The sequence below is a fragment of the Balaenoptera acutorostrata genome, chromosome 11 (assembly GCF_949987535.1).
Source record: "Balaenoptera acutorostrata chromosome 11, mBalAcu1.1, whole genome shotgun sequence".
In the NCBI taxonomy this organism is placed as follows: Eukaryota; Metazoa; Chordata; class Mammalia; order Artiodactyla; family Balaenopteridae; genus Balaenoptera; species Balaenoptera acutorostrata.
The window spans coordinates 83,992,905-84,008,502 of record NC_080074.1 but is presented as its reverse complement, the minus strand read 5'-3'; the positions used below and the strand labels follow the sequence as shown (position 1 = coordinate 84,008,502).

General features: G+C 36.0%; 1 protein-coding gene across 10 annotated transcripts in view; it reads left to right on the top strand.

The window, feature by feature from the left end:
• Positions 1-15,362, top strand: part of BMAL2 (basic helix-loop-helix ARNT like 2) — a 102,303-nt gene extending 86,941 nt beyond the window's left edge. For 8 of the 10 annotated variants that reach the window (XM_057556447.1, XM_057556441.1, XM_057556445.1 and 5 more), the window contains 8 exons: positions 64-304; positions 786-892; positions 1,049-1,199; positions 2,618-2,676; positions 4,224-4,332; positions 7,105-7,183; positions 8,627-8,735; positions 11,110-15,362. In XM_057556447.1, coding sequence (XP_057412430.1) covers positions 64-304; positions 786-892; positions 1,049-1,199; positions 2,618-2,676; positions 4,224-4,332; positions 7,105-7,183; positions 8,627-8,735; positions 11,110-11,246 — 992 coding nt within the window. In that variant the 3' untranslated portion in view covers positions 11,247-15,362. Of the gene's footprint in view, positions 1-63; positions 305-785; positions 893-1,048; positions 1,200-2,617; positions 2,677-4,223; positions 4,333-7,104; positions 7,184-8,626; positions 8,736-9,853; positions 11,087-11,109 lie in introns of those variants that run through there. The other 2 variants (XM_057556446.1, XR_009009703.1) reach the window with 2 other exon arrangements.
• Positions 15,363-15,598: the final 236 nt, after the last annotated feature.

Below are 15,598 nucleotides of genomic sequence, written 5' to 3'. Positions count from 1 at the left end.
TTTTTAGTTTTATTGTGATATAGTTGACAAATGCTTTTTTTTTTTTTTAAACCTTTGAATTAGATCATAGAAAATTCTGTACTATCCACTGCACTGGTTACTTGAGAAACTGGCCTCCAAATATTGTTGGAATGGAAGAAGAAACGGACAATCAGAAAGACAGTAGTAATTTTACCTGCCTTGTTGCCATTGGAAGATTACATCCATATATTGTCCCACAGAACAGTGGAGAGATTAAAGTGAGACCAACTGAATTTATTACCCGTTTTGCAGTGAATGGACAATTTGTCTATGTTGATCAAAGGTAAACATTTATCTGCCATAATGACTAGAGTTCAACGAGATATTTAAGGCTATTAAAGATGTGGCTTCGTAGCATGGCTGGAATTTTTTTTAAGGCTTTAGAACAGGAAATAAAGTTTAAATGAAATAAGGATATGGATATATCAGTACATTGGTTCAAGCCAAATTGTAAACTTGAAATATTTCTTAGCCAGTGGTGCAGAAACTGGGCATGGTCTATGGCCACAATTTTATTGGTGAATGGTAGGAATAGCATACCCTGGATTGGGTAGGTGCCCTCTGGAGTAGCCTGGTGCCTGGGTGTCCATTCTGCTTTGCAGCTCTAATCTGGGTCTAGGGCAGCCAAAGGAGCCCAGTGAAGCAAATGGGTTACTCATCCCCGCGGTCTACTTCTCTACTATCCTGACCACGTATGGACCAACAGTATTCTGGAAGGGGATACAGTCACCAATTCTGAACTTTATTTTTAATTTTAAAACCAGGGCAACAGCAATTTTAGGATATCTGCCTCAGGAACTTTTGGGAACTTCTTGTTATGAATATTTTCATCAAGATGACCATAGTAATTTGACTGACAAGCACAAAGCAGGTATGCATTGAGTGGGATCGTCTTTTGGTACTTTTTAATTACAACTTCAACTCTTAATTTTTCATTCCTGTGAAATCTGAACCTTGAATTAATCCTTAAGGGATTGATTTATATAGTGGTAGACTGTTATGCTGATTATTATCTTTTCTTGTTAAGTTCTGCAGAGTAAAGAGAAAATATTTACAGATTCATACAAATTCAGAGCAAAAGATGGCTCTTTCGTAACTTTAAAAAGCCAGTGGTTTAGTTTCACAAATCCTTGGACCAAAGAACTGGAATATATTGTGTCTGTCAACACTTTAGTTTTGTAAGTAATTTTTTATGTTGTTAAGACCTTTATACTGATTTCAAATGAGTATCTTTGCTTCCCTCTTTTCATCTTGCTAAATGATTAAAACTGTTTGATTCTCTGGCTTTATAACTTGAGTATAATGCCATTTGCAGCAACATAGATGGACCTAGAGATTATCCTACTAAGTCAGACAGAGAAAGACAAATATCATATGATATCACTTATATGTAGAATCTAAAGAATGATACAAGTGAATTTATTTACACAACAGAAATAGGCTCACATAGAAAACAAACTTATGGTTGCCAAAGAGGAAGGGGGGTATAAATCGAGAATTGGGGCTTAACAGATACACAGTATTATATATAAAATAGATAAGCAACAAGGACCTACTATATAGCACAGAGAACTATATTCAATATCTTGTAATAACCTATAGTGGAAAAGAAACTGAAAAAGAATATGTGTGTATATATATATGTATATGTATATTAATCACTTTGCTGTACCCCTGAATCATTGTAAATCAACTATACTTCAATTTAAAAAAAAACCCTGTGTGATCCTCTGGCTTTGGAACTTGAGTATATATTTTGCGTAATTCATTCACTGTTCATTGGCATTAGTTATCAGAATTAAGCTACAAGTTTGCTCTTTTATAAAAAATTCCTTTTGGCTTAGTATAAAATGTGACAGTAAATGCATTTATTCAGGCACTTGTTTCGTACCCTTCATGGCCTTGCTTTGTCCTTCCAAAAAACTATGTGGATGTGGCTTTAAACTGTTTAAAATGGTAAGAAACTGTTTTGCCCTCCACATCATTTTTGCATGTCCATCTTCTGAGCCTTGGGAGCGCATATGCTTGTGTAGGAGTACTTGGCTGAGGGATAAGCAGAAATCCAGCCCGTTCACTGCCTTCCAAGCCCTGGTCTATGGCTGTGTCAGCCTGAAGGAAGAGCCAGCTTTTCCTGATTTGCTCAATATGCTAGCATGGCCTTGTTCTAAGTATTATTTTTCTATGTTTCTCTTTAAAATTGCTATAAGGTTTTATCAAACCAATTCTATTTCCTTATGTACAATATTTAGTTTAAAAAAAGAGCCCCCCAATTCTTAGTACCTCCAGCTGGTACTAATTACCCATCCCAATAATTCTATTATTCATCCCAATAATTCTTGTCTCCTTATCATTAGAATATGAGTTGAGAGTTTGTATCTTTGGAAACATGTACATTACAGGGTAATATGGCATCTGGCAAAAGCCCTGGTACTTAGCACATCAATACCTCCGTCTCTGGTGGTGACATTAACAATATGTATATAAAACACAAATAGGTCAAGAACTGATAATTCAAATACACAGAGCTTAATGTAGTTGCTTTAACATTTTCCTTCACCTTAAAAAAAAAATCACCTATGGTGTTTCTTAATTCTAGGGGACATAGTGATACTGGAGAAACATCATTGCTTCCTTGCAGCTCTCAATCATCAGAAGGTAAGCTTAGTTTTAGGTGATGGACTTATTACTAAGACTGTTATTATTAAGTTACCATCTTCTTCTGTCTTGGAGAGGGAAAAATTTCAAGGTGAAATCAGAAAGATTTCAGTGGGTTGAGTTATCCTTCTCAGAATTCCCACAGTACTTTGGTCACACTTCTGTTATAATCTTACATTGTATTGCAATTATTCCTTCACTCAACTGGCTCACCGCTAGCCTGTGAGTTCTTCAAGAGTGGGAATGGTGTTTTACTCATTATCATCCCCAGCAGCTGGCATAGTTCCTTATAATATTAAGGTACTCAAATATCTGTTGGTCAAATTAATGAAAAGCACTAAGGGGGAGTTATCTTAGTTCTTTTTTTTTTTTTTTTTAAAGATTTTTTTGATGTGGACCATTTTTTAATTTATTTATTTATTTATTTATGGCTGTGCTGGGTCTTCGTTTCTGTGCGAGGGCTTTCTCTAGTTGTGGCAAGCGGGGGCCACTCTTCATGGCGGTGCACGGGGCCTCTCATTTTCGCGGCCTCTCTTGTTGCGGAGCACAGGCTCCAGACGCGCAGGCTCAGTAATTGTGGCTCACGGGCCCAGTTGCTCTGCGGCATGTGGGATCCTCCCAGACCAGGGCTCGAACCCGTGTCCCCTGCATTGGCAGGCAGACTCTCAACCACTGCGCCACCAGGGAAGCCCTATCTTAGTTCTTTACCACAGGAATATTTTAATATATTATTTGTGTAAAGAAAAATTAAAATATTAGGAAATATTTAAAATAAAGTATTCAGCCATAAAAAAGAATGAAATATTGCAATTTGCAGAAACATGGATAGACATAGAGATGATTATACTAAGTAAGTCACTTCAGAGAAAGGCAAATATTGTGTGATATCACTTACATGTGGAATCTGAAAAAGTATTACAAATGAACTTATTTACAAAACAGAAACAGACTCACAGACATAGAAAACAGACTTACGGTTACCAAAGGGGAAACGGGGGAGAGAGGGATAAATTAGGAATATGGGATTAACAGATATACACTACTATGTATAAAATAAACAACAAGGATTTCCCATATAGCACAGGGAACTATATTCAATATCTTGTAATAAGCTATAATGGAAGAGAATCTGAAAAAGAATATATATACATACATATATATAACTGAATCATTTTGCTGTACACATGAAACTAACAATATTATAAATCAACTATACTTCAATAAAAGAAAAAAACTGGTATTGCTGTGGCTTTAGTGTGGAGGTTAAAGTGGGAAGGAACTGTATGTACTCAAAGGTTACAGGTCATGATTGAACCCTCAATGACTTTCCACATATTTGACTCACATCACTCTGCATAAGCATCTTAAACCATCATGAGTTATGTTTGTAATGTAAGCATGAATATTTCTAACATTTTAGGATACAGCTGGTTTATTACTTTTAAAGAGGGAAATAGGAAATATATTTGAATTGAAAGAAAGATATTGACCAAAGTTTTATATTTTTTAAAGCCCTCCATTGAATCTTTCCTTCTGTTATTATTTAGGATCCTCTAGACAGTCTTGCATTAGTGTGCCTGGAATGTCTACGGGAACGGTACTTGGTGCTGGTAGTATTGGAACAGATATTGCAAGTGAACTTCTGGACTTACAAAGGTAATGTTTTATTGCTGCAAATACTTTCACAGTAAAATTATCATCATATTTACAAAACCAATATTAAAAAATCAATAGGTTTCCTATATGCAAACAATAACCAGTTCAATAATATAATGGAAGAGAAGATCACCTTTACAGTAGCAACGTAGTTTGGAAAGTCCTTTCTAAACATCACACAGAATCCAGAATTCATTAAGAAAAAAATGGATAAATTTAATTGTATAAAAACTCAAAACTTAAACATAACTATAACCATTATAATTAGCAAGGTTAAAAGACAAATTATACACAGAAAATGTACTTCATATGATAAAATGCACTCATAATACATGAGAGATTTATAGTATAAAGAATAAAGTTATTAAATTTTATATTAAACTTTGTATAATTTTATATATATTAAACTTTTTGTGTAGAATAAAGAATAAAGTTATTAAAGGAGTTATTTAAATAACTCAATGACAAAAAATTTAGAGAGTGGACATAAATAGAAAATAAAAGTGCAAATGGCCAAGAAACTTTGAAAATTGCTCAACCCCACTCACAGTTAAAATTATATATATACAAAATTAAACAATAATGACATACCTTTTTTCATTTAGGAGGTTGTCAAAGATTTGAAAGTTTGGTAATACTAGTGAGAGTCTGAGGAAACAGTCCCTCTTAAACTGTCCATGGTAATATAAACTAGTGCAAGCTCTTTGAAGCACAATTTGACTATACCCATCAAAAATATAAGTGTATATGATCTTAGACTCAGCAACTCTACCCCAGGAACAAATATTCTTACACAACTGCACAGAGACCCATGAACAAGACTGTTTCTTGCTACACTGTTTAAGTAGTGATTTAAATATTTAAATCTTTACCATAACCATAACTTATTATGGTATATCCATACAATGGCATACTCTGCAACAGTTAAATATTAGGTAGCTCTATTTATGCTAATATGGCAAGAGCTTTATCTGTTTAATAGAAAAAAGCACAGGAATAGAACAAAAAAATAGCATGCATAATAACTCACTTGTATAAGAAAAAAGAAAGATATGTGTGGATATATGTGAATGTGTGTATATACAGGCCCATAATTGCTCATCTAAAACCCTTTAGACCAGATAGGTTTTGAACTCAGAATTTTTCTGGATTTTAGAAAGGCAATGTTTTGGAATTCAATTTTTTTTAAGAGATATGTGTAATACCCACAGAGAACAGTTATATCATGGACAGCACCCCATAATCAATTAAATCAGTATTTCTGCAGTGAGAAGTATTTACAGATTAAATGGTGAAATGTCTGGGAGGAGAGGGGAAGTATGAGTTCAGGTTAAATACATTTAACAAGATTAGGAAAGAATAATTATTGAAGCTGTTTGGTGGGTATATGAGATTTCATTATATTGTCTATTTTTATATCTAAGTTTTCCATAATAAAAGCTTAAACTATATTTCTGGAGTGAATTGTAAATACTTGTACTAAGTAGGACAAAGTTCGACCAAAACATTACCCTGAGTAGGGTTAGAATCCAACTTCCTTTGCATGTGGATATTCAGTTTTCTCACGCATTTACTGAAAAGACTGTCCCTTCCCCAACTGAATGGTGTTGGCACCCTTGTATATGCTGGAAGGGCTTCGTAAGGAAAATGGAAATTGAGCCAAAGTTGCTAGCTGGGTGCAGCTGCAGGACACAGTGGGGAGAGCATTTATATATAGAGGCACCTCAGCCAATGTATGGAGGTGAGCGGGAGAAAGCATGGTGGTTTCAGCAAACATCAAGGAGATTCACTGAGAGAAGAATCAGGTTGCTGAGCAACTGAGTTTTAACTTGGTTAAAGGGACTTTTAACTAAGGTGAAGTCAAGTAGTGGAGGGACTTAAATAGCAAGTTTCTGCCCAGTGACTAATACGAAGAAAGCCATATTTCAGAAGATTAATCTGGTAGTGACGTGCATGTGGGAGCAGATAGTTTTCATCTTCAAACAAAGGCTAATTGAGCAGATGGTGATTTTAAACCATGAACCACAGATGGGAAGCCAGCCAAGCTATATACATTACATTGTGAAAAATCTCTAAGACATGTCACTGATCTTTTCATCTGTGTTTCCTACCTAATTCATTTCATTCTTCTGTTTTAATTTCTCCCTCTATACTTTCTTGTCAGTTGCCTTCTTGGGAATACAAAAGGACATAAAGTTATGTTTATGCCATTATGTTTCACATAATTGAGCATTTAGTAATGTATTGTATGACACTGTCAGTTTTACATATTAAGTCTTGAAGAGGTTTATGATCAAAGCATATGATTATGTTTTTGTCTTTATGTGTTTCATTGATTTTGGACCTGGGGATGACCTATTATAGTAAAAATATGACGCATTTTCCCCTTTAAAAAAAAGGTTGCAGGATGTTAGGAAATCTTTCTTTATTCTTAGTTCTGCTTTTCAGTATCCTGATAAGGAACTGAATGCCTATTTTGAACCATGTTGTTATTCCATTACTTTGCCACGTGCTGTATTAAGACAGGTAACATGATTTACTTAAGAGCTTTCACCTCAGAGTTTGTTTCTATTTACTATAGTGTTTTCAGCACTCCATAGTCAAAAATAAGTCTGGCACTGAACGAGTCAGTCTGATTATGAAAACTGTCGTGATATTCAGTGTTATGTTCCTCCCTGTATTTTTATCAGTAGATTATGTATTCAAAGGAGAAAATTTTCTAAAATATATATAAATAGACACATAAAATGTTTTATGTGTCACTTTTTGAAGGTTACAGTCTTCTTCATCCCTTGATGATTCAAGTCCAACAGATTTATTGAAAGATACTCACACTATAAACTGCAGGAATGTAAGTACCATTGTAAGTGATAATATTCGTGAAATAAATGAACAATAACATTGCTCCTTGTTGATTATTTCTTTTGAGAAAAGAGGCCATCCTGTAAAGAATGAACCCTTTCTACTTAGCTCAGAGTTTTTAAGAGGCAATGTAGAATAGTGGTTAAGAGTGAAGTCGCTTGGGACCATACTATCTGGGTCCAAGTTGTGATTCAGACACTTACTACTGGGTAACCTCCTGCATGTTATTTAAACTGTGCACCTCAACTTCCTCATTTGTAAAAAAGGGATTAATAATAGCACCAGTCTCTTGGAGTGGTGTGTGAATTAAATGATTTAATACACAAAGAAACAAAAACTTCACAGTGCCTGGGACACAACGTGTGCTCAATAAATTGTAGCTATTGTTATTTTAATAGATTCGATTCCGCAGATTAAATATATTCCTTAGGGTCTGGAAAGATGTTAAAATAATATAAGCTACAAATTAAGTACTACCTACTATTTAATTCAATTGAACAAATACTAGCTATTTGCGGTGCATTGTTGCATATACAAAAATGACTGAACATAGTGCTGAAAATGTGGAAGACCCATATACAATTCTGATGTATCCCAGACAACAAAAGGCTCTAAAGTAGGTATATAAACTAAGTGGTATAAGAATATAGGAGAAAAGAGAAATTAAATCTGACCAGGGACAAAAGGGAACTTGAAAATATCTTTTTATATTAATATAGGCTTTTGATCTAGTATTTGCCAGCTTTACTCATACATTTAGCAAATGTTTATTGGGTACCCATTTTGTGCCAGACAATATGCCAGAAACAGGGATTTAAGTCCTTGTAACACACAAGAATCTCCAAGTAGTGTACGTTATGTAGGCATTCTATGGCAAAGTTCATCAACTAAGTAAGACAATATAGGTAAATGATTTCTTCTTTTGATGAGCTACATGAACATTAGATTGTTTGGCCTGTGACTATTTAACAGTATGATAACATTTTGGTAAAAGTCTCTGGTTTAATCCATTCCCTACTCCAAAGCAGTATTTCCTGTTGTAGTTTCATATGAGATACTGTTTTATCATCACTTTTAAAAAACTGAAATAGCTTTTCATTTTTAATCGAAAACTTTTCCTTATGTATGTAATTCAGTTACGGTTATGAATAATGCGGGGGCTTTGAAGTCAGGTAGACTTGGGTTAGAATCATGGCTCCCACACTTTGGGCAAGATATTAGACTCTTTAGGCCTCAGATGCCTGACCTCACGACATGTGTAACCTGAAACGAGATGATGCTTGTGGAGTACTTAGCACAGAATACGAAGTGTGAGCTGCCACGTTGTTGATGGCAGTGGTGGCATGGCCAGAATGCCCGCATCTGAAAACTGCTAAGAGGTCTTTATTTCATTCAAATAGGAAACTTTCTATTTATTATTCTCTCTTTACAGATGTCAGATAAGGAGCTGACTACACTAAGTCTTTCTGAAATAGGGGAGCCACAGGCTACAAAGCAAAACCAAAGCGCTGCTACTCCCCAGAGTCACGAACCACTCCTTGGTAAGTTTTCTTTGGCAACTGCCTGCCATTTTGGTTTTCCAAAAACTCTTTCTTAATCACTCTATTTTCAGGCTTAGGAAATTGCTAGAGATGCAAACAACTTTAAGATTTTTCCCAAAACTACAATGAGGTATCACCTCACCCCGGTCAGAATGGTCATCATCAAAAAGTCTACAAGTAATAAATGCAGGAGAGGGTGGGGAGAAAAGGGAACCCTCCTACACTGTTGGTGGGAATGTAAATTGGTGCAGCCACTATGGCAAACAGTATGGAGGTTCCTTAACACACTAAAAATAGAGCTACCATATGATCCAGCAATCCCACTCCTGGACATATATTTGGAGAAGACTAATTCAGAAAGATACTTGCACCCCAATGTGCATAGCAGCACTATTTACAATAGCCAAGACATGGAAGCAACCTAAATGTCCACTGACAGATGAATGGATAAAGAAGATGTGGTTTATATACACAATGGAATATTACTCACCCATAAAAAAGAATGAAATAATGCCGTTTGCAGCAACATGGATGGACCTAGAGATTATCATACTGAGTAAAGTAAGTCAGACAGAGAAAGACAAATATCATATGATAGCACTTATATGTGGAATCTAAAAAAAAATGACACAAATGAACTTATTTACAAAACAGAGATAGACTCACAGACATGGGAAACAAATGTATGGTTACCAAAGGGGAAAAGGCAGGGAGGGATAAATTAGGAGTTTGGGATTAGCAGATACAAACTACTATATATATAATAGATAAACAACAAGGTCCTGCTGTATAGCACAGGGAGCTATATTCAATATACTGTAATGAACTATAATGGAAAAGAATCTGAAAAAGAATACATATATATTTTATATATAATGATTCAGTTTTATACATATAAAACATATATGTATAAAACTAAATCACTTTGCTGTATACCAGAAACTAACACATTGTAACATATTTTTTATACTTCAATAAAAATAACTAAGAGTTTTTCATTCAAAATCATAAATACAGTAATCATGCTGTTAATTTTTAAGTGTACGCTACTTAATGGACCTGTCATTGAAAATTTGATTATCCACTGAATCAGTTATGGGTATTATTAAAACACACAGGGCTTCCCTGGTGGCGCAGTGGTTGAGAATCTGCCTGCCAATGCAGGGGACACGGGTTCGAGCCCTGGTCTGGGAGGATCCCACACGCCGTGGAGTGGCTAGGCCCGTGAGCCACAACTACTGAGCCTGCGCGTCTGGAGCCTGTGCTCCGCAACAAGAGAGGCTGCGACAGTGAGAGGCCCGCGCACCGCGATGAAGAGTGGCCCCCACTTGCCGCAACTAGAGAAAGCCCTCGCACAGAAACGAAGACCCAACACAGCCTAAATAAATAAATTAATATTTTAAAAAATGGAGTATCATTAATAATAACTAAGTATTAAATGCTTATTAAAAAAACCCACACAATTTCAATAAAACTAAAGCTCTTGTATTTAGGGGAAAATGTCCATTCTCAAGAAAAAGAATTTTTAAAGATACCAATCGTAAAATGTTTAAGATGTAATTATTCATTTTAACTATGTTTATGCAAAGTCCAAATGAAGAAAATTGAAATGACAATTTTATACGCCCCCATAACTGACTCTGATCTCCTGAAAATGTATGTTAAAGAGAATCAAAGGACTTGAAGGAACCTGGACATCAGCTTCACACAGAGCCACATAGTAATCATCTCAAATTCTATTGTACTTTGAAAGATACCTAGAAAACTTCAATTAATCTGCAGCTGTGTTTTAACCCCGAATTTCTAGAACCTCTTCCTTATCTCTGATTTAAATCTCATTTCCATGGTTCCTCCTCATTTCCTTTTTCAGTCAAAAATCTGGGGATGCCCCCACTTTTATAAGAGTCTTTCAAATTTGGGGGAAGATGCTTTTGTCTCAGCCTTCTCATTTTGGGGTTAAACAAGCAGAGTATTTTCACAAGGCAGATTAAAGTTAAATTTCTCCTTCAAGGCTCTATATACACACATGAATAAACCCCAACCCCTAGCTCCCAATTGTCTGGGAGTCTGTACCTCTTAGCTTTTATCTTCTATTAGAAAGCTCGTAGACTAACTCACTTATGTGCATCAAATGAGTGAAGCTCAATTTATCTGACAGCAGATTGTTATAAAAATAGGCGACCCATTTAAAAATGTATCAGGCTTCTGCAAGTTAAGACGTATACTTTGCCTTCAATAATACATTGTATGAAAAAAAAATAATAATAATAATAATACATTGTATGGTATCCTAGCCTTGCTTTGCCATTTTTGATGATAACTCATTTTTTAACCTCCAAATGTACTTACATAAGCCTGTATTTTAATTCAATAGGAGAAGGTGCCCAGCTGGATTTTGATGCCCTCTGTGACAATGACGACACAGCCATGGCTGCCTTCATGAATTACTTAGAAGCAGAGGGGGGACTGGGAGACCCTGGGGACTTCAGTGACATCCACTGGACACTCTAGCATTTGATTTTTAACTCAACATGAGAAACGTTTTGAAGCATTCCACTTACAAAAGACTATATATTCCTCTGTACTGTACTGATACTGTTTTTATCTTTTATTCCTATTCATGGTTGACCAGTTTTTATAGATTTGCTCCTGACTTTCACAGGGGTATAGGGAAATGTGATGTTTCCCTTCAAATTCTCAAAATTTTCTATAGACCGCTTTAGTCATTGACATAGCTTAAAACCCACTAGTTGCTATATTTTTGCTAACGTCTTTCTAACCAAGGATACCACATGTATCTTGTTTTGGTTTTGTTTTTATTTTTTGATGCAGTTGTTTTGAGTTTGGGGAATTCAATGTGTTGACATCTTCCTTGTATCTGAGCTTCATTTATAACTGATTTATAATAGAAGGTTTGTGTAATCTGGAACATTTCCATTCCTTGTGTATTTCCTTAATTGAGGATAGGGCTTATCCACTTTAAGAAAATGATGAGTACTTGAACATTTAAAGGGACAGTGCAATTTGTAGTGGTAATCACAGTGAATACTGTATTCAGTCTTTGTAGACTTGGGCAAGCACAGAGCCACGATAGTTATGCTCAGTTGAGCACTTTGAGATGGATTTTAAGTGAGATGATTTCTTATTTAAAACTCAGAAAAGAAAAAAAAAAAGCTGAGAGAGTTTCAGCTTTGCTTACAGGAAAGGAAAGATCTTGGGCCCTACAGCTTGGTGGTGGTTAACCTTTGCCTATAAGATTTAGTCTTAATATAACCACTCAAGATTCTTATTACAGATAGAACAGGGTTTTGATGCTGAAAAGGTTTTTAGCAAACTTTAGGATTAGTCTTAGAGGAAGAAACGGGCCCAGGCAGAGTCAACGCCTTGTGTAATGTCACAATTAAGTTCATATGTCTTTTAATGTTTAATGTGTATAAACCAGTTTCTTTATACACATTTGAGAAAGCAGTAGTCTCACTGGTTAAATGATTAGTTAACTGACCTAGGAACAGTTGTTGCCTTTTAAAATTATTAGGCAATTACAGTTACTATTGCCTGTAACCAAAGGTAATTATGTGTGTGTTTTTAAAACCATGAGGCAACGAGAAAGAATTTAAAAACCAATTTTCTAGCTACAATTAAAAATCGAGAGCATTTTTTAAACCAGTAATTAATTCAGAGGTAGCTCAAATTGAGGGGCAAGAATTAAGGATATTTAAAATACTGTATGTAGGGACTTCCCTGGCAGTCCAGTGGTTAGGACTCCACGCTTCCACTGCAGAGGACATGGGTTTGATCCCTGGTCGGGGAGCTAAGATCCCTCAAGCAGTGCAGCGTGGCCAAAAAAAAAAAAAAAAACCCAAAAAAACCCAAAAATACAATACTGTATGTATAGCTATCTTTTTGAAGATCATACTTCCATAATACCTATGGTTTTAATAGCTCTTTCTAGTTTACTACGTGTGTTCCCATATATTCTCTTTTGTTTCCCACAAGGGAAAGTAATGATAGTCTGGGAAACTAATGGGGAAACTCTGAGGCTCAGATGTAGGGATCAAATCCAGTTTTCCTTTTCTATGTGGTGCTGTACATCTCCAGCAGATTTCCCTCAGAGCCCCACAAAAACAAAGCATTCTTTTGACCTCGCATATTTCCGTAAGCTGTAAGTAACAGATTAGAATTTTCAGACACGTTAATGGCAAACATAGCAACAGGCAACAACCAAAATCAAATGTTCCTTCACGTTTGACATTTGCAGTGGCTGTGTGGGCAAGGATGTATTGGCCTATTGTCTTGAGCCGATGCAATGTTCCAGCAACGTCAGAGGGTCAGCACCATTCCTGGTTCTGGCATTTGAGGACTTGGGAGATATCTAGGTTTAGAATAAGCCAAAAAAACCCTCACAAGATGGGGGATATATTGGTTTGTAGTGGCCTAAGCATGACAGTTAAGTCTGAAGAAGCGTGAAGGATCACATCTGTTCTCTAAGTCAGAGAGGCCTGCCTTCAAATGTGACACTTTAGGGATCTGGACCATTGCAAGTCGGGCTAGACCTGCAGAGTCAGCCTAAGCTAGTGGTAGCAGGATAGGTCACTGTGGCTGCACGACCTCCAAGGCAGGTGGGGCAGAACTTCATGATGCAGGGATCTGAGAGGCAGACTTTCTAGAGGCTGGCCATTGCTGCTTGTACAGTAACAATTCGCTCTCTTTGCAAGAGGAGAGGTTATCCCATAGACTTATGGATGGAAAGGCCAATTGAAGGCTTTGATCCTTTAGTAGCCCACCCTGATATTTATCTTTTGCCCTGGACCCAGGATCCAGTCCATGATGCATTGTACGGTACTGTAGCTCTAAGTTCAGTGCTTTCTTCAAAATGCATTCTATTTATATTTGATTGCTACTGGGAGTGACATATTTTTATGCTTTATACTATATTACTTTTTTCTCCTACCAATTAATTTCTTACGTTTTGGTGAAAAATATCTACAAGTTTAATGAAAACATCCTAAAAAGAATACTCTATTTTTTTTTTAATTCTAAGAATCACCTACAATGATGTAGTGGAGTGGGAGGCATGCCTGGAATCAGGAGAGCCCGCTCAACCTCAATTTATCTGTGTGACCTCAAGCAAGTCATTTAAACTCTCTGTACCTCAGTTTCCTTATTTGTAAAAAGAGGTTTGATCTCTCCATTTACTTCCAGTTCTAATTCTGTGATTCTGACCCACAGGACTCGAGCATTAGCCTGATGCTACACATATGCTGTCTAGTATGATAGCCACGGCCACATGTGGCTACTGAGTACTTGAAACATGGCTAATACATATTGAGATGTGCTATGAATGTAAAGTGCATACCAGATTTCAAAGGCTTAGTATGAAAAAAGGGAATATAAAATATCACATTAACAGTTTTGTATTGATTACAGTTCAAATAATATTTTGGATATACCAAATTAAACATTAAAGTTAATTTTATTTTCTTACCGTCCTAATGTGGCTACTAGAACGTTTAAAATTACACATGTAGCACACATTATATTTCCATTCTATGGCCCTGCTCTAGAACATTTTATTAAGTGGATATTATTTAAGCAGACCAAAGGTTATAAGTATGATATTTACCTCTAAATGCTATGGTTTAAAGGACATTTATTGATCTTCGATTCAGTGCAAATAACTGTGAACCTCTATCGATGTATCAAATTTAAAACTTTTTTGAAATGAGTAAACTTGAAAATGTTAGACATTTTATTAGCCTGAAATCAAACAAAACTTGAGGTATATGTTGACACCCTATGGTAGTCACTAAATTTGGAAATCCATTGATAAGCACAAAGACAAACAAGAAGATACAGAATAGACTTTTGGTAAATAAATGGAATTAAAGAAAAGTATCTAATTACAGTGTCATAATGGGAAAAGGCTATATTCATTGGTCGTCATAATCTTTGACAAATCTACATAGAGTCTAGGACACAGGTATATAAAATAGCAACTCTCTAGGTATCAGACCATGTTTAGTGGGTCCAGTTTCAGATCCTGCTGTAAAGAGGAATCCACCACTCAGGTAGGTCATTGTTGGGCTCTGGAATTAGAGATTCAGATTTGCCAAGCATAGTATTGTGGGCACAGCAGCCCTGACGTCTACAATGATCAGAAGCCATAAAGAAAACCTGCTGCGTGGCCACTAGGTGTCACTTTCCCATTCCTGTGGGACTTTGCTTTCATTAGATTAATTTTTCCAAGTTCCATGGGGCCTAGGACAGGCATTTATGACTTTTGTGCCTAGAATAAGTCTGCCCCTGTTTTGTAAGAAATGCTTTTTAAGAGAAGTCTGGGAAGATCCCTTCCACATAAAATAAGAATTTTGGTTTAGAGACCTCTCCAGGTGTGGGTCCAGTAAAAGCTGACTTTAGAAAGAAAACCCATCCAACCTAGAATATGCTTTCTGAACTCATTTGGGAGTGTTTAGTGTGTGTGTCACTGCTCATAGTCTTGAGTTTAGGTTTGTCTTTTGTACAATTTTTAAGCTCTTTTCCGTTTCACTTGCTCTTGTCTGTATGTTGGTATTTTTAAAATTTTGTGGTAAATAATGAAGAGTGAAATTAAACTATATTTTATAATAATTACTAGTTTGGAGTTTTTATTTAACATTTTAAACTTCCTCCAAAAAGTGTGTCCTTAACTATTATCTAAAGTGGAAACACAGAATGGGTAGAAGATCCAGTGTTCTAAGACCACTGGGAAGGGAGGTGTATATTACTTTATACATTTTGGGGTGTGTTCATCAGGGTGTGCTAACTGCTGTCACAACTCTAAAGCGTCAGTGGCTTAATCCATTAAAGGTTTCCTGCTGCTCATG